The sequence below is a fragment of the Ictidomys tridecemlineatus genome, chromosome 7 (assembly GCF_052094955.1).
Source record: "Ictidomys tridecemlineatus isolate mIctTri1 chromosome 7, mIctTri1.hap1, whole genome shotgun sequence".
In the NCBI taxonomy this organism is placed as follows: domain Eukaryota; kingdom Metazoa; phylum Chordata; class Mammalia; order Rodentia; family Sciuridae; genus Ictidomys; species Ictidomys tridecemlineatus.
The window spans coordinates 190087892-190106898 of NC_135483.1; the positions used below are offsets into that span (position 1 = coordinate 190087892).

At 45.7% G+C, this 19007-nt stretch overlaps 1 protein-coding gene across 3 annotated transcripts in view; it reads left to right on the top strand.

Moving 5' to 3' along the window:
• Fbxo36 (F-box protein 36) overlaps window positions 1-16955 on the top strand; it is an 82327-nt gene extending 65372 nt beyond the window's left edge. For all 3 annotated transcript variants that reach the window (XM_078018164.1, XM_040267990.2, XM_078018165.1), the window contains 2 exons: window positions 7055-7227; window positions 16452-16955. In XM_078018164.1, coding sequence (XP_077874290.1) covers window positions 7055-7227; window positions 16452-16643 — 365 coding nt within the window. In that variant the 3' untranslated portion in view covers window positions 16644-16955. The remainder of the gene's footprint in view (window positions 1-7054; window positions 7228-16451) is intronic.
• The last annotated feature ends 2052 nt before the right edge of the window (window positions 16956-19007 follow it).

Below are 19007 nucleotides of genomic sequence, written 5' to 3' on the forward strand. Positions count from 1 at the left end.
GATATTTGGAGGCAGGCCTGGGAGAGAAAACTGGCTTGGGGAGAAAGGCCTGAGGAGCTTTGCACAAGGCCTCAGATTGAAGGTACCGTCTCCATGACCTGTTTGTCTCCTGCCTCTCTTGTATTTCTGCTGTGCTACTCAGACCCAGTTCTTTCATTTCAGTGGCTTGGATTATAGGGTTTATTGCACAAGAAGCCACAGTTTATTCAACCATTTCCCCCACTGAGGATAGTTAGGTGACTTCTGCCTTTGCAACAATGAATACTTCACTCAAAGTCAAGTGTGTAGGTGTATTGGTGGGTGGCAGGACGTTCGGTGTTGATGTAAACGGTAGTCTGTCTAGCCATCCCACGCTGCTCTGGAAGACCGTTGTTTCATGATCCAGGTTCCAGTGTGTACCTGTCCTGTCCAGGGCGGTTCTGCTCCCGTGCTCTATCTGGCTTCCATCAACTCTCCATTGCTTTAATGATCGTCTTCATATCTCCATAGGAAGGTGTTTTACCGTTCAGATGAATTCATTTCCTACCCTCATTGTCTTTCCTTTCTTTCTTTTTGTGGTTTGGTACTGCCATACCCTCAGGCCCAGCCATCTTGACCCTCTTGGCATCTTACACTCCTGTGTTTATTAGGTATGTAAAAAAGTTTGCACGTTCTTTCTTTTTGTTATCTGTCTATTGTCAGTTTATTTCATACACTAAAGTTTCCTAAACTTCAGAGGGATAAGAGTAAATGTAACACTTCACTGCCATCTTCACTGGCAGAGACTTCCTAAAGTACCTCTGAGCATGCTTTGGGCATGTTTCTTGGCATTTTAAAGTGTTCAAAACATATACCTCCAATATGTCATAGCCTTTTTTTCTTCCTAATTAAAAAACCCAAATCATTGCTTTTTGTTCTTGTTCTGCTGGTGGCCAGGGATTTCCCACCATGCCTACGGTTAAGGCTGCATTGTGACAGGGTGGTTTTCCCCCCAAGAAAGCCAATGCACGTTAGAAGTGCCCTGAATTGGAAGCTCTTGGAATTGAGGAGCAGCTTAAACAACCTCAATGCCTTGAGAAAGCTGGACTAACCAGTTTTAGAGAGACTCCAATGGCTGGTCTTCCAAGCAGCACAATCAGGGCTTTCATGTGGAGCCAGCCCACACCTGCCAGCCGTGCTGGAATCAGAGAGCCCAGCCCCTGGGATCCCAGAGGTCTGCCTCTCCTCCAGGAGCCAGGACTCTTGGCAGCTCCATCACTTACTCCAGAGGAACGTCCCAGGTTGAAGAGGGACTGTTGGGGATGCAACCCCCTGGTAAAGATGTCCCTGCGTTCAATCCCCAGTACAAGAAAAAACGAAAAAGTACATTGGTAATCGTGGATTATTGGAGGGAGGAGGATCAGAAAAGATAAATAAGCAAAAGGAAGAAAATGAGTCACCACCCATATTTAACCACTGTTCAAATTCTTCCAAACATGTTCCCTTCTTTAGTTATTCAGGGAGCTGGGGTAAGAAATCTTATTATTATTATTATTATTTTTTTTTATACCAGGGATTGAACACAGGGGCACTTTACCACTGAGCCACATCCCCTAGCCCCTTTTTATATCTTGTTTAGAGACAGGGTCTTTCTGAGTTGCTTAGGGCCTCACAAAGTTGCTGAGGCTGGCTTTGAACTTATGATTCTCCTGCCTCAGCCTCCCCAGCTGCTGGGATCTGTTATCTGTGGTGGTGTTATTTATTTATTTATTTTTGCCTCAGCCCTTTTTATTATTAATATTTTAATTTTGAGACAGGGTCTTGCTAAGTTGCCCAGGCTGGCCTTGATCTTGATCCTCCTGTCTTGGCCTCCCAAGTAGCTGAGATTACAGGCCTGCACCACCACACTCAGACCCTATGAGTCGTTTTAAATGCCTTTCCTCTTTACCTTTGTCGTGCTTTACACCACGGGGTCATCTGAAAGAGGCAAAGAGAAAAATAGACGGATATTTTATAGATTTTTTTTTTATTTGGTACTAGGGATTGAACTCAGGGGCACCTAACCACTAAGCCACATCCCCAGCCCTATTTTGTATTTTATTCAGAGACAGGGTCTCACTGAGTTGCTTAGCGCCTTGCCATTCCTGAGGCTGGCTTTGAACTTGGGATCCTCCTGCCTTAGCCTCCCTAGCAGCTGGGATTACAGGCATATGCCACTGTGCCTGGCTATTTCATAGAATTTATTATAACTTTTGATGAGTGTTTTTATACATTTTAGTTGTTTCCAAAGAAGTAGTTCATAAACAATCAACTAATACAATGGCCTACCTAAACACATCTGATACAGCAAACAAACAGGAGTTGGAGCCGTGGTGCAGCATGTAATACCTAGCTACTTGGAAGGTTAAGGCAGGAGGATTGCAAGTTTGAGACCAGCCTGGGAAACTTAGTGAGACCCTGTCTCAAAAAAAAAAAAAAAAAAAAAAAAGAGTGGCGATGTCACAGAAGAACAGATGTCTCCAGAGAAGGGTCCGAGGAGTTCCTAGTAAAGAGGGGATCTCAACTCAGGAACAGTGGGGTTCTTGGCATATATAACAGAAAAAAAATTTCAGCACAAGCCAGACAAAGGCATAGACCAGGTTTATTTAGCAAGGTAGACACACATTCAAGGGAGCATGCAGGCTGTCTTGAGAGTGAGCAGCAGCCCTCTCTTGGGCGGGGGGTCCAACATTTATAGAAAGGCTGTATCAGGGCCCAGACTGGAGTGGACCCAGGGTGGAGATGCACAATTTCCCTGTCAGTTTCCCCTGCCCTTGCATATTTCTCTCATTTTTTACAAGGGCAGGGGCCAAGGGTGTGTTGCTCAAGATTTACTGCTATGCTTTCTACATCTCAATGGCTTGTGAGTGTTGCCTTTAAGATTCAGTGTTTCTCTCTTTTTCCTAAATCCCTATCTCAGCGTGATAGAAGAACCACAGGGACCAGTAGTTTCTCCTCTCTGCTGTTGCCAGGGAGGGCTGTGAGGACAAGGCTGATGCAGGACAGGTTAAATCTGTGGTCTAGACTTGAGTTTGGTGCCAATGAGATCAAAGGATACAGAATTCACTGTGTTAAACTATGAGTGTTCCTAGAAGATTCTGATTTTAGGGCAGGGACAGCAATTGTATAAAATGGGAAAATTTTTTTGCTTTACTCCTTTTAGTTGTGCTTTGAGGTTCCTTTTCCAATAGTAGAAGGTTGTAACTCACAGTTAGCAGTGTAGATGCGAGGCTCTACATGTGTCTTGCTTTTGCAGGGCCACTTCTTGTCTTGGGCACATAAATGGCACATAAATAAATTACCTATTACTGTGGTGATAAGATGTGAACTAACCCTTCTTAAGTAGTAGGAATTCCAAGAATTCTGCTAAGTGAGCCATAGCACTCAGCCCCTCTACTTTCTTGACCAAGAGTTAATGGCAGTCGAGTGCTAGTAGCTAAATTCAGGTCCTGGTCACAACCTGGCTGCAGCACATGACCATCTGGACTCACAAAAATCAATCAGATTCCCTGCAACTGCTGGGACACCTTTTTGGTCCTGGGGTTCCCTTCCTCTTTCCAGCTGTGGCGGAGGTACCCTGAATCTGTGTCTGGAAGAACAGAGGGTCCTCACTGGGTGAGTCGCTCCGACCTACACTGCAGGAGCAACTTCCTTGTCCTTCCAATTTGAACTTTTTCAATCCAGTTTCATTCAGTGAAAACCAATGGACAGGCTCCCGACAGCGAGGTCTACAGGCAGCTCATGGACTTTTCTGCCTTTTGGAGGGGGAAGTACTGGGGAATGAACCCAGAGGGGCTTTACCACTGAGTCACACTCCCAGTTCTTATTTTTTTATTTTGAGACAGAGTCTCACTAAGTTGCTGAGGCTGTCCTCCAACTTGCTATCCTTCTGCCTCAGCCTCTTTGCTGGCATTACAGGCCTGTGCCATGGCTCCGACTACTTTTCTGCCTGTTAGGTCCCCTCAGCTTGTGAAACCTCACTGATCTGGGATTTGCTGCATTTTGCTTCTGGCACTGCCGCAGGGCAAGACAGTGTTGGACTCCATGTCTGGGTTTGATGTGGGAAGACGCATGTTTGTTGCCTAGTACTGGTATAAGTCAGTTCTCCTCTTTTTCTTGCTGGGATCTTTTTGTTCTCCCTTCCCTCTCGTACTCCTGAAGAAGACATGGGTAATACCAGCATAATTTCTGCTGACAGCTCCTTAGGAAAAAAATTAGAAAAATGGTCTGATTCCTGTTTTGCCCCCATGGTTAAAAAGAGAATGCTTTATTGCTGCAATGCTGCTTGACCACTGTATGTATTGGGGTCTGAGGGAAGGTGGCCAACAAATGGCTCTTTAAATGATTCTACTGTTACAGAGCGTGGGTCTGCCCAGAGCTGCGGCGCCATGGCTGTCCTTTCCCAACTCGGTTCTTGCAATCATCCCAGAAAGATTTCATGTTGCTCAGATTCGGAGTAAGCAGGCTTGAGTTTATATTAGAGGGGATGGAGAAAGGGAAAAGGGGACACTCTCAAGGGAGAGTGGTGGGTCTTCTTAGAAGGAAGGAAGGCATGCCTCCCCTTCTTTCCAGTGTTTGGGGAATCCCAGGGAAGCTTCCCCAGACCCCTGCCCACCTCCTACAGGTCCACCTCTTGACTTTTGACTGACAGCAGGATGACATTAGACTTTGAAGTTCCCACTGCCATGACAACTCCTGGTCACTTTGGCCCGAGCTGACTGGTTCTAATTGTTCTTACAGATTTTATGGTTAGGGGCAATTATCTGGTCTGTGTAAGGGTCACAGAAGTCTACCTGCTTCAGGGTATTTTGGGCCTGCATTTCTCCTGCAGATAACAGGTTGTTTGCTGAGGAATGGAATATGTCCTATCAACTTAATCCAAGCAAGGCTTCAGGTAAATTGCTTTTTTGAAAAAAGAAAAAGAAGAAACACGTGAGGCTTGGCACAGGGAGCTCAGTTTATAGAATTATTCCCTTAACCTTGTGTTCTCATTGCTCCTATGTGTCTACTCCCCCACAATGCCATCATCCAGAAGGCCGGCCACAAGGCAGATGAATTCCCTGTATCTGAGCGTTTCTAAACCTCCATGAGGAAGAGAAAAGGGGAATTCAGTGCTCATGGTATGAAGAAAGGACAGGAAGCAGAATGAACCCCCAAGTTGGGACCTGAATATAATGAGGCGATGCCATCTTTGCCATTACCACTACCACCCCCTCTTCAAAAAAAAAATGTACTGCGACTTCCTAATAAGCAAAGTTCCACCTCAGTCTGAACCTGGGCCAGAGTCAGGAATGATCTCTTGCAAGACCCAACAGGGCACCCAATTTGGCTAGGGAGTACCTGTAAGTGGAGCAGGGCAATTCCTCTGATGCAATGCCTGATAACCAGTTGCATTCTTAGGAGTTCATGGGCCAGTTTCCATCTCAGACTTAATAATTTTGAAAAATAACTTCCCTTCTTTCAAGGGCCACCCACAGAGGATGACGGGCTGTTTGTTGCCCACTTGCTTCATAACACCCAACCTGGGCAGGTGTGCAGGCTGTAATGAATAGTCTCCTAACCACGGGGGAAAGGCCACTGGTGACTTACAAGGCTCAGGAGGAAGTGGGTCGTCTCCATCAGGAAAATCTGGCAGAGATGCAGGAACCAAATATGGCCATCCCTCGTGTAGACCCTGGCTGGAACCCAAACCATGGGCACTTTCCTGGGCTGGGGCATTATTGGAGATGCATACCGGCAAGTTTCAAGGAGGCAGATCATTATTAAGACAGGGGAATTTCAGGACAAAATTATGGAGAATACCATACCTAAAGCCAATGTTATGATATCAGGTAACACGGAAGGGAATGTGGAACAAGAAAGTAAAGCTTGCTTCCTGACCAAAGAGAACTAGAGAGGTTTTTGACCAAGTTCATTTGTTCCATACTTTATCGCCCCCATCATGCTCCCACCCAGCAGAAAGTAGCTGAGCAATTCAAAGTCCCTATTCACTCTTTTTTTTTTCAAAAGAGAGTGAGAGAGGGAGAGAGAGAATTTTTAATATTTATTTTTTAGTTATCGGCGGACACAACATCTTTTTTTTTTTTTGTATGTGGTGCTGAGGATCGAACCCGGGCCGCACGCATGCCAGGCGAGCACGCTACCGCTTGAGCCACATCCCCAGCCACCCTATTCACTCCTACCACATAAGATTATGCAATGAAATAAATTGACAATGGAGATCTGTAACAGGGGAAAAAAGTGTTTTTTGTTCTGTTTTTTAACTTCTTTTATTGGTGCTTTTAAGGTTCCATTTCCTATTAGCTCAGGTTGTACCTCACAGCTTGCTCTGTAGTGTCACATCTTGTCTTTGAGTTTGCTTGCACATAACAAGGTGCCGATTAAAGTAGTGATAAGATTTAAACTAACTCTTGTTGATTAAGTTGTAAGAATTTAAGAACACCCAAGGGGCGCCCTCTGTTTTTTTCACCAGGAGTAACCCTTTGCTAATTTTAGTCCTAAATTCTCCATCCAGAGGATGTTTGCACCTGCATAAGATAGGCCCACCTCTCCATGTGACAACATGCAGGAAGTATCTGCAGGGGGCAGGCAGATGGGCTCTGTGTTGAGGGCCTCCGGCTCTTGGTCTCCTAGTTTCCACTAAAGACTGCTCCTGCCCCCCCTCCCGCACCTTGTCTGTCAAGTCTTTGGCAATCCAGCCCAAGTAGCCACATCTGGGTCCAGCAACAATTAGGAAGAATTGCCTCAAGAAATTCAAGCCATGCGCCTGGGGTTGTAGCTCAGTGGGAAAGCGCTTGCCTAGCTCACTTAAGATCTTGGGATCCATCCCCGACTTTGCAAAAAACAACAAAAACAAACAAACAAACAAAAAACCAAACCAAACCCCCCTTAAGTCATTAGTCCCAAAGGCTGCTTGGGGAAAGTAGGAATGACAGCAGTCTAGCAACCCACTCCCGAGGGAAGAAATGCCCCAAAGCCAGTGTCTCACTGATTATTATAGTTTTTAGGTGATTGCACATAATAACCATGTTGGTTTATTGGTTTCTTTGACTTACAGTTCAAATTGCCTTAATATTTGGTGCAAGGATATTAGACTATGTCTTCAATATGTGTGAAGGTAAATTTGATTTCCTCGAACGGCTCTCAGATGATTTGCTCCTGTATATCATTTCTTATCTGGATCTTGAAGACATTGCCAGGCTTTCTCAAACATCACGCAGATTTGCAAAGGTAACATTATTTTGTGTTTATGTAGAATCTCCCCTGCATTCTCCTGATACTTTTTTCTTTGATAGAACTTCGGATCCAACACCAGGGACTCACACCTGTGGGAAAGTGCACTTCCACTGAGCTCAGCCCCAGCCCTTCTATTTGCATTTATTTCAACAATGATTTGTTGAGTGCTGACTCTGTGATGGAACTTGTCCCAGGCACACAAGCAGCAGATGATGAAGCACTATGTCTACTCTTGAGAGAACTTAAAGTCTAATAGGAGATGTTCATGCAGATACAGGCCATTACAACACAGGGTGACAGAATACAAAGTGATGTCCTCTTCTGGCTTCATCGAAGTGGGTTACTTTATCTGGATTTTGATTGGAAATAGGAGTTTGACAGGTGGTCAGGTTGACTGGGGACATTCCAAGGCAAGCAAGAGCTCAGGCAGAGATATGGTGGCTTAGCAGAAAAATGCGAGGTGTGACGGCCCCACATCCGCTCCTGTTCCCTGAGTCACAGCCTTTGCTGATTTACCTGTCTCCCAGTAGGTGGTTCTGCATGGCCACTGAGTGCCCCTTGTGCCCTTCCTCCAGGCTGCCCAGAGGGACCCTTGCTACTTTGAAACCTTACACAGAATGTACTCACACTAAAACAGAACACAGTTGGTGCCACTTTCAGCCAGAGTCAGGACAAGATCTTTGGTTCTGTGGCTTCATCTGTTCCTTCAGTTCTAGACCCTCTCCCCACAGCCCCACTCACTTTTCATTAAATCCCTGCTTGGCCTAGGTTAATCAGAATCGGAGACTGTTGTTTTTATTGGAAGAAACTTGATGAGCTGGGTGTTTAGCTGTGAAGCATGGGGTAGTGTCTGTTTTCAAAAGAACATACAACGTTTTCCAAGATGATTCAGACCATAATCTTGCCTAAAATTCAACATTTTTTCACAGTTCAATTTCTTGATTATTAAAATTCTTTTAAAATTATATAATCTGTATTATTTACAATACATAATTTCCTTTTTTGTTTGTTTGTTTGTGGGGCTGGGATTGAACCCAGAGCCTTGTCATTCGAGGCAAGCAGGCTACCAGCTGAGCTATATCCCCAGCCCCATACATAATTTCTTTAGAGTATAGAAATATATATATTTATATACATATGCATGTATATATATTTTAACTTGATCTACCCCCGAAAAATAGAGGGCCAGAAACAAGTATTAAGAGTAATCATTGGGCTGGGGTTGTGGCTTAGTGATAGATAGCGCACTGGCCTAGCACGTTAGAGGCCCTGGGTTCCATCCTCAGCACCACATAAAAATAAGTAAATAAAATAAAGTATTGTATCCAACTACAACTAAAAAATAAATATTAAAAAAAAGATTCTTAAAAAAAAGAGTAAAAAAAAGAGTAATCATAATTTTGTGTGTGTGTGTGTGTGTGTGTGTGTGTGTGTGTGTGTGTGTGATACTGGGAGTTGAACCAGGGGGCACTCTACCACTGAGCTGTGTCCCCATCCCTTTTTATATTTTTATTTTGAGACAAGTTCTCACTAAGTTGCCCAGGCTGGCTTGAATTTGCCACCTCCCTGCCTTAGCCTCTCAAGTCGCTAGGATTACAGGTGTGCACAGTGCCCACCTTTTCTTTTTACCATTAAGAAAAAGTTCATTAAAGTTGAGACGTTACAGTTGCTGCTGGTAAGAAGCTGCTTAAGATTAGAGACTCTTAAATAAATAAAATACGCTGGTGGGGGTCTGCTAAAAGATTCTGCCAGGCCTGGGTTTGCTCCTGGAGGGGAGGGGGTGGGGGAAAGAGCCAGGCCCTGCAGGTGTCAGTTATCCCTCCCTGGAGCTGCCGGCTCCCCTCCAAGTTCAACTGGCTCCCCTCTCACTCTCTCCTCACGCTCTGCCATTGTTCTAGCCTCCCCTTGGAAACGTCCTCCGTAATTCTACTTTACGGTCAGGCTGCGGTGTCCTCGCAGAGCAGAATTATCAGGAGACAGCCGGCCGGGGCTCAGGCTGCGGCATCTTTCTTTCTGTGTGATGTGAACCCTGTGTCTCTGTCGTCAAGCTGAGTTTTATCTGGGTTCCATCTTCCTGCTGTGTCCCTTCATTTATCAATCATTTTCATTTAGCTACTTATATTCATGAAAAACATTTATTACCAAACTGTGTGAGAGTTCCCTCTGCTCTCAGGGAGGGGGAGCTCTGGTGTTCAAGGTCAGCCCTCGGCCTGGCTCCAGGGCCCCGCCGGACTTCACTTATCTCCTGTCTCTTCTGTTTGTTGTTGAGCTCCTCCAGGGGCTTCTCCAGCGTCACATCTTACACAACCGTTTGCTGCAAGTGAGCAGCGATACCATTAGTTAAAGTACACATTGTTTGGATTTCATCAGTTTTTCTCCTGTGTGTTTTCACTGTTTCAGAATCCAACCTCGGTTACTACATTGCATTTAAACTCACATTATTCATTTATGTTTTTTAAAAATATTTTTTTTAGTTATCCATGGGCACAGTATCTTTATACTGTTTATTTATTTTTATGTGGTGCTGAGGATTGAACCCAGGGTCTCACACATGCAAGGCGGGTGCTCTACCCCTGAGCCACAACCCCAGCCCCATTTATTTATTTATTTATGTTTTTGAGACAGGGTCTTGCTAAATTGCTTACGGCCTCACTAAGTTGTTGAGGCTGGTTTTGAACTCGTGATTCTCCTGCCTCAGCCTCCCAAGTAGTGGGATACAGTTCTTTATCACCACACCCAGCTTTTTAGTTTGAATTTTTAACTCTTTTGTGTGTGTTGGGGGTGGGTGGGTACTGGAGATTGAACTCAGGGGCACTCAACCACTGGGCTACCTCTGAAGCCCTATTTTATATTTTATTTAGAGACAGGGTCTCAATGAGTGCCTAGTCTAGTCTCCTTTTTGCTGAGGCTAGCTTTGAACTCCTGACCCTCCTGCCTCAGCCTCCTGAGCTGCGGGGATTACAGGAGTAGGTTACCCCATGGTTTTTTAACTCTTACTTTATTATTTTTTCCCTCTCTGTACATTAATTTTCTCAAATCAACCTCATCCTTCGGAAGACTATAGTAGGACCAAGTTTCCACCCTCTTAGTACCTCACATTTCCACAAGCCATATCCAAACATTGCTATCACGCAGCCTTGCTCCTTTCTCTAGGGGTATCCTCCTGGACCTCCACCCTGACCTCCCAAATGGCCCTCAAGTGATATTTGTACTAACATGCCCCAGCTCAAGGGTGAGATGGTATCACTGAAGTCTGTACATTCCTCTAGCAGAGTGCCTAGCCCAGGGTCAGCTCCCAGGATGTGGTCCCGAATGCTCCCATAGACGGGCAGCTGTGTCCATTCTGTTTATATTTTGAAAAAGAAAATTGATTTGTATTACAGTGGTCAGATCAGAAATGTTTGAAAGTTATACAGCCTTGTATGTAGAACAAACAGCCATTCTTTCCATTTCTAACTCTCATTCCTTATTCTCATCTGTAGTGGCTACCATATGACCAAGGTCTGTATGTCCTTCTGTATATACATAAGCATGTGTGTGAGATATTTGAATACAGAAAGGTTTCCAAGACCAAACCCGACTCCATAGTGAAGAATTACCTGGGAAGTGTAAAGTCACGCTCAAGACCTGAATTGTGTGGGGTCCTTGGGGTGTAAGGGGGCTCTGGTTCTTGAGAGTCATGGTGCCAGCCCACAGGAGAGGATGGAAGTATCCACTTGTCATACTCATTGCCACCAGCAATCAGAATCATCAACTGCCTGGCCTTTCTCTGATTTCATATTAATTAAGCCCCATGGGTGCATCCATGGATGAGCACCTGAAGACCTAGTAGGTCTGATGGTTATATTTTTCAGTGAAAAATTCTCTGAGAGCTTGGCTAACACCAGTTTGCCCTGAAAGGGGAGCCCAGTGTCTTGGTACATTGGAAAGGCAGAGTTCCATGCCTGTCTGACTGAGACCCAGCAAGTTGGACAAGATGTGTGGGCACACACCTGGTAGCCTGCTGTCTGGCCCCGGGGGGGGGGGGGTGAGGCAGGGGGCAGCAGGCCTTTTTCTGCAAACTCTAACAGAGCTGACCTGCAGAAAGCTCTGGTGTAGATCACAGGGAAAGAACAGTCATAGTGGGGGGATAATTATAACCATCTTGCTTGTGGCTCAGGAATCACTGTGACACTCAGGGAGGAAGAAATGTCTCCCTGATACTTTTTGGCTGTGAAAAAACAGATTTTTCCTTGTGTCCAGCAACTCCCTGTGAACATGATTCCCAAGTCTGGCCCAGCAGGGGCAGCACCTAGAAAATAGATGCTATGTCTAAACCTAATCTGGGAGGTCTGTACAATCCCATTCTAAGGGCTCAGCCCAAGAATTTGACTGGAATTCGTGAAGATAATTTGATTTTTGTTTGTTTTTGTAATGGAGGGATATGCTACCACTGAGCTACATCCTCAGTCCTTTTTGTTTATTTTTTTATTTTGAGACAAGATTTCACTAAGTTGCTGAGGCTGACCTCGAACTTGCCTCAGGCTCTTGAGTTGCTGGGATTACTGGCATGCATGCACCAACGTGCCCAGTTTACCAATTGATTTTTGAATTGTATAGATAAAATATCTCTGCTGGGGATGTGACCCAGTGCTAGCTGGGTTCAGTTCCCTGCATTCCCATCCCCAAAGAAAATGTCTCAAGACTAAATGAAAGGCTAGAATCTCCTGGGCTGTTGTTCTTGTCTTCACCGAGCACAGCACTGTGGTGTATTTAAATCAGCCTTAGAAGCCAGGTCCTATGATGCACGCTGGTAATCCCAGCTGCTTGGGGAGGCTGAAGCAAGAAGGACAAAAGTTCATGGCCAGCATGGGCGACTTAGTGAGACCCTGTCTCAAAATAAGAAATAAAAAGAGCTGGGGGGAAAATTCAATGGTAGAACACCCCTGGGATCAATTCCAGTACCCCCCCCCAAAAAAAAAGAAAGAAAGAAAGAAAGAAAGAAAGAAAGAAAAATCATTAATTTATTCAATCAATCATTTAATCAGCTCTAGGTCAGAGAGCTAGGTTCTTTTCTTAGCTCCTCCCCACCATACGCTTTGGATAGCAAAGTCCCCCCCCAGGGCCAGACAGCAGGCTATCAGGCGTGTGCCCACACATCTTTGCTCTCTCAACCGGTTTCCCCATTTGAAGGAGAGTTTGAACAAGAGTTTTTTTATAAGCCCTAGGATTCCTTTCAATAGTTCATGGATGTCAACTTCATGCACCACCACCAGGGGGCAGTAGGCCCACGATTGTGTGTTTAGGAGCAAAGTGACCAGAGCCACAGGCTGGGTACCTGCTTTTTAAGCCCTGCAAACTGCCAGATAAAACATCTTCAGAGTTTGGGAGTCTTTGTTGAAGGCATTTTACAGACATATTTATAAAACCTAATATATTTCAGTCTTAAATCTGATGAGCCATAAATTAAGTTACTCTAGTGGCAAATTCAACTGTTTTGAAATTCTTTCCTTTGACCCCAGACCTTGTTGTTTTCTCCCATAATCTCTATTATGCAAGACACACTGATATCCTGAAATGTATTGTGCTAGTAATGGCTAGGTCATCTATATTTGTGGTGGAGTTGGAGTTAGATCTTTGAAAGGCAGTGTAGGCCATCCGTTTTGTTTTTTGATATTGAGACATTTCCTAAGGGTTTTCACCTATTTATGTTTAGATTACGTGATCTGAGTGGAGAAATTCAAACTTGAAGGACTGTTGAAGATAAGATAATGAATGGCCCGCCTGACCTCAAAATGTTATGGGGACTGTAAATATATGATTTGACGTCACTGTTTAACAATAACCTTCATTATGTGGATGTACTAGCTCTCGCAGAAAGTATCTTAAGCAATTATGCTCTGCGACACTCTTCACTCTGACTGTAATTCATTCTTTCCCCTTATCTGAGTACTTTTAGAGTGCACGGCGTATAAAAGGATGCTGGCTGCTCTCTGTTGAAAGTGGGAGTAATGGTGTAGGAAGTGGAGATAACACTTGTAGGTTCTTCCTCTTCAGGAAGAAGCTGAGATGAGTGGGCACACAGCATGGCCAGGTGCTGGTTGGTGTGGGTGAGATGCAGGCAGTTTTGGGACTGGGGTTGCATAGAGAGGTGGGAGGGGCCGGCTAGGCCCCCTTAGAGAAGATCATCTCTGGGATTCGCGTGGCGTTGCAGTTTGGAAGGACAGGCAGAGATGGCAACAGGCAGAGCAGGGAAGAAGCAGGCACAGAGTTCAGCTCCCATGAATAGGTGGTATGTAGGTGTATGTGTGTGGGGGGGCAATTGCAGGCTTTCATCCCAGAGTCTAGGACAGTTTGGCTTTCCATAGGGGCATTGAGGCCTCCCACCCAGCATGGCCTCTGCAGTGTTTGGGGCCAGTGCCTGAGCTGCAGGGCTGCTCCTTCGACATGCATGCTCTCCGCCCCTCCACTGGCTTGGGCTAGTAGCTCAGTGGAACATCTGGGATGGGCTGTGTCTTATGACAGTATGGGTGAGTCCAGTTGTCTTCAGTCTGGTCTCTATGATCTACAGGGATAGGACATTCTAGAACTCTCTGAAATAAGGGTCAAAATTGTAACTGATACAAGACTTTGTTTGAATTTACCTTACTTTTTTTTTTTTTTTTTTTAAGGATTTGGGCTCTTTAGTTCTATTCTATCTTTAGATCTATTCCATCATCAGCACATTGCATTGTAATTCTTTCACTGTGGATCTATTTTCTTCAGTATTCTCTTGGCATCCCACATGGCTAACAAATACAGGTTCTAAAGCATTGTCTTTGATGGAAGGAGGACAGACAGATGATTTGGTACTTCACACTTTCAAATTCATCTACATGATGAATTGGACAAAAGAAGGTATATTTCCTGGTCTTAAATTCTGTGAACAAAAGTGAATCAGTCACATTAGTCATTGTCCACCAATATGTGGCTCACTGACATACCTGTATTTGTATTTGACTTCTAATTTTCCATCCTGTGAATTGATGGCTGTTCCTGACCTCCCAGACTCCAAGTCATAGCAACTGAAGGCTGAATTTCCACCTGGAAGCCAACAGCCTTTGGGCCTTTCTTTCTAGTGTCTTCTGAGAAATGGGTCTGGTAGCATGCTGTTCTCTCTCCCCTTCCTGCTCATTGATGGTATTCCAGGGGCTTTACATATGTTATCAATAATCCCCTCAGCAGTAAAGGTTTATTATTGTTTCTGTGTAATCACAGTAACTCCTGTTTATTGAATGGCTACTGTGTACTAGGCTCTGAAAGTACATAAGCTGATGTAATTCCCATAGCAGCTCTGTGGGATGTGTAGGGGTTCTCTTGTCCTGATTTTTAGAGGAGGAAATAGGAGCTTAGTGGAAGTTCACAGGTATGAAGCAATGGAGCCAGCTATGGAGCCTGGGCAGTCTCACTCCAAGGCTGATTTTTTGTTTTTTTTCCCAGTACTGGAAAGTGAACCCAGGACCTCACACATGTGGGACAGGTGCTGCATCACTAAGCTACATCCTCAGCCCTGCTGATGTTCTTAAATCACTATATTCTGCTATTTAGATGGCAAATGGAAGATCAGATATGGAGCCAGACGCAGAGAAATTTAATACATTCAGGATTACTTTATTAAGTGGCAGGGCCGGAATTCAAATATGTTTGCTAGTTAACTTGTCTGTCTTAGTACCTTGAGAATATAGGGGAAAGTTCAGTCTTCTAAGAGGGAGTTAAACCCGGGAAGGTAGCCAGGCATGGTGGTGCACAGCTGTAATCGCAACTACTTGGAAAGCTGAGGCAGGAGAATCACAAGTTCAAGACCAGTATCAGCTATCAGCAACTTAATAAGACCCTGTCTCAAAATAAATAAATAAATAGATAGACAGAAAGGGCTGGGGGTGTAGCTCAGTGGTAAATCACCCCTGCATTCTATCCTCAGTTCAACGGAAACAAAAAAGCATGGGGGTACATTTGTTGCCTCGTAGACAAGGGCTGCACCTTTGATAACTGTGTAAGTGTTATCTTCCTGGGGCCCGTGGAAGCTTTCCTGAACAGGGGCATGGAAATGCAGTCCTCACTCCTCCTTCTGCTCTTCCAGCAAGGTTCCTCTAAGGAGTTCTCTGTCCTTGCTCTTCTGCTCTTCTTTCTACCTTGAACTCTGTAGCTAGATGTTCGTCCCCACTGTGCCAATGAACTTACGCCTGTCAAAGTTGCTGTTGTACATCATCTTGCAAAAAGCACACAGTCAGGTCTTGAGTGCTTGTTTGTTCCCAGGGCTGGGAGTCAGACTCAGGGCCTGAGAGTGCGGGGGTGCTCAATGCCGAGCCATCCCAGCTCCCAGCAGTCAGTTCTCAGTTCCCCTCTTGATTGACTTTTCAGTAGCATTTGACATTTTGATTTCTTTCCAGATCTTCTTTTTTTCTCAGTTTTCCTTGTTGAGGACTTTGCCACTTCCTGGGTGCTTCACGTGGAATGTCGTGGAAGGCTTCCTCAGGCCATCTTCTCTATCTTCAGGCACACAGAGAGGATGGCACCTGATCCAGGGCTTTAAATACCATTGCCACTGAGCACCCTCAGACATGTCCAGTCCACGCTGGACTCCTTCCTTACTGTGAATCTAATTGCAAGCTCAGTAACTCCACTTAGATATATTACAGACATTTTGAATTTAACAGGTCAAAACCAGACCAGATCTCATGATTTCCCTACACACTTACCTATTTACACCACGTCGACCTCTCTCAAAGCCCTATTTTTCCCAGTCATTGACGTCACTAATTTTGCTCAAGCCAAAAAACTCATCCTGAATTCTCTATCCTGGTACAAATGATTTAATTCATTAGCAAGTCTGTGTGTGTGTGTGTGTGTGTGTGTGTGTGTGTGTTGGGTGGTACTGGGGATTGAATCCAGGGGCACTTAACCAGTGAGCCACATCACCAGCCCCCCCCCTTTTTTTTTTGAGACAGTCTCACTAAATTACTTAGGGCCTCACTAAGTTGCTGAGGCTGGTCTTGAACTTGGCCATCTTCCTGCCTCAGCTTCCCAAGTTGCTGGGAACACTGCACCTAGCAAGAGGCGGTCTCTTGAGGTGGAACTTGTGGCGGACACACATTCCTGCACACGAAGGCAGCAGGGGTTTGATGGTGACCATGTGGGTGAGTGAATGACTTTCCTTAGCCCGTGTGCTGTGACCCACCTCTGGCTCTTTCCACCCGCAGCTGTGCACGTCTGATATTCTGTGGGAGCAGATAGTGCAATCCTCCTGTGACACCATCACTTCCGACATGAGGGCCCTGGCAGAGGACATAGGCTGGAGACAAATGTTCTTCACCAACAAGCTCCAGCTGCAGCGGCAGCTCCGCAAGAGGAAACAAATGCACGACAGCCTGGGAGAGAATCAGCTGTTTTAGGGACACCTTTTGCTGCCGGCAGGAAGCTCTGAGGCACCTCTGTGCTTCTCTTCAGGGTCCAAATCTTAAGAACAACGTTCCACTGATCCCAGGGTCTTTCGAAAAGAATAGAGGATTTGTACACAAATGCAGAACTCGGCCACCCAGGGCCCTGCTGGAACCACCATCCCTGTTACACGGAGGGCCAGGTTGTGGCCCTGGAACAAGGAGGTCAAGATAAGGAGCTTCGCGGGTCACTGTCTTCCCAACCCTGACGGTGCTCAGAACAGACACTGTGCTGTACATCAGCAAACAATAAATGGTCATCAGCAAGTTTCATTATATCTGTTGTTTGTAAGATCTGAATGAGTGACTGGACTCCTGAATTTTTTCCTGGTGTTGTGTCATCTGAGTTGTCACTGGGTCAGAGGTCCTAGAGCGGTCCTGAAAGGGGAGTGGACCTCAACTCAGCCTGTGAGGGTCCCCTATGGCAAATCAGAAAGGAACTTAAAGGATGGGTCACAGTGAGGGGCAAACTGGTTTTATTAAGAGAATGCAAGGTGTGCACGTTCTCGGGGTTGCTAGGGTGCGGGCACTGGCGGGGAACTGCTAGTCCCCCAAGCGACAGGTGTACACTGTAAGATCTGTGGTACACAGGCCTCCTCTGTGTGCGTCACTTGACGTGCTAAACCATTACATCTCTGGGTTGTTTTTTTCTGTTTTTGATGGAAAATCTCTATTCATTTCCTCACCTGGGGGTTTCATCATTGTGCTTTTCGAATTTTAACAGGATGACATTTGTGTGGCATTGAAGGTTCTATGGAGAGTGTGACATGGGGATGAAGTCATCAGATCTTCAAAACAGAAACCACAGGGAAGCCTATTTGTTGAGCAAAGCCCTCTCAGTCCTGTTTTTTGTTTTCTTTTGGTTTATGTGTTTTTTTTAGGTCTAAGTCAGGAGAGAAGTTATTTATGGACTACAGATAAGGTCTGATAATTGATTTAATATATGGAATTGAAATTTACTTCTGGGGTTTTAAATCACATAAAAGTGGACTTAAATGATGGCTACTGTCACTTCATCCCATGTCTCCCTAGCTGTCCCCCTGCCTCCTATCCTACCTCAGCCCACGCTTGAGTAGGTGGCTGAGTGTCCCCACTGAGAATTCAGGGCCAGGAGCTGGGGGAGGCGCTCTAGGTAAGTGCCTTCTCAGTTTCGTTCCACTGGGTTGTATTCTGTCTGATGTCCGTGTGATCTTGTCTAACACCCTCCTGCCTGAGGAGCCCAGGCGAGTTTGGGAGCAAGCTAGAATTGTGCTGATGAGGTACATCAGACCTCCCCAGCCGATCCTATTGGCACTGAAGCAGCCCCTGATCGGGAGCCCAACTGGGATTATAATTCGCTTGGAGGAGTAACCAGTAGAAAGAAATTCATTACTTGCCTCATGGCAGGATTTAGAAAGGCAGCCCATAAGGCTATCAATTATGAAAGGCTCCAGGAAATCATCTAAGATAAGAATGAAAACCCTTCAGCACTTTTAGACGCCTGACCAAGGCTTTATGACAATATACCAACCTGGACCCTGAGGCTCCAGATGGGAGACAAAGCTAATGACAGACCTTTCCTCCCAGAGTTTCCCTGACATTAAGGCCAAACTAAGGTGCCTCAAGAGGGGTCCCTAACTCCCTAAGCTGAGGTTCTGGGAGTGGCCTTTAAGGTGTATAACGGGAGAGACAAGAAGGTCTGGAAGCAGAAATATCAGATGCTGGCTCAAGCCATCGGCCTAGCCTCAGCATCTGTCCCTGGTTCCACTGCCCCATGGTAGGGTCACTCAGGACTGCCCGGACCCTGTTTTAAATGTGGTCAGATGAGTCACTAAGCTTGGACCTGTCCCAAGCCTTGAAAGCCTCCGGGCCTTTGTCCTAAATGCCATCAGGAGGGACAATGGGGCATTGACTGTCTCTGGTCCCATAGCAGCCCCCGCCATCCAGCCCTTCTGGTTCCCCTTTCCGACTCTTAGGACTGACCGCTGAGGACTAACGAGGCCCAGGTCCTCACCACCCGACCACTACCATCACTCCGCGGGAAACCAGGTAACTCTGTACTTCAGGTGGGCCTCTCTCCTTCCTTCTGGACACCAGGGCTACATACTCAGCCCTCAAGGAGTTCTGGGGACCTACTGCCAACTCTTACAGACACCTAGCCTTGTTTGCACTTTTGGGTCTCTAATTTCTACCCACTCCTTTTTGGTCATTCCACATGCCCTGTTCCCCTTATGGGAAGGGACATCCTCACAAAGTTGGGGGCTATGCTTTCCTCTCCCCTCATATTCGCTTCCATCCAGACTCACCCGATGCTCCTCTGAGCCTCACCCTGACCTTAGC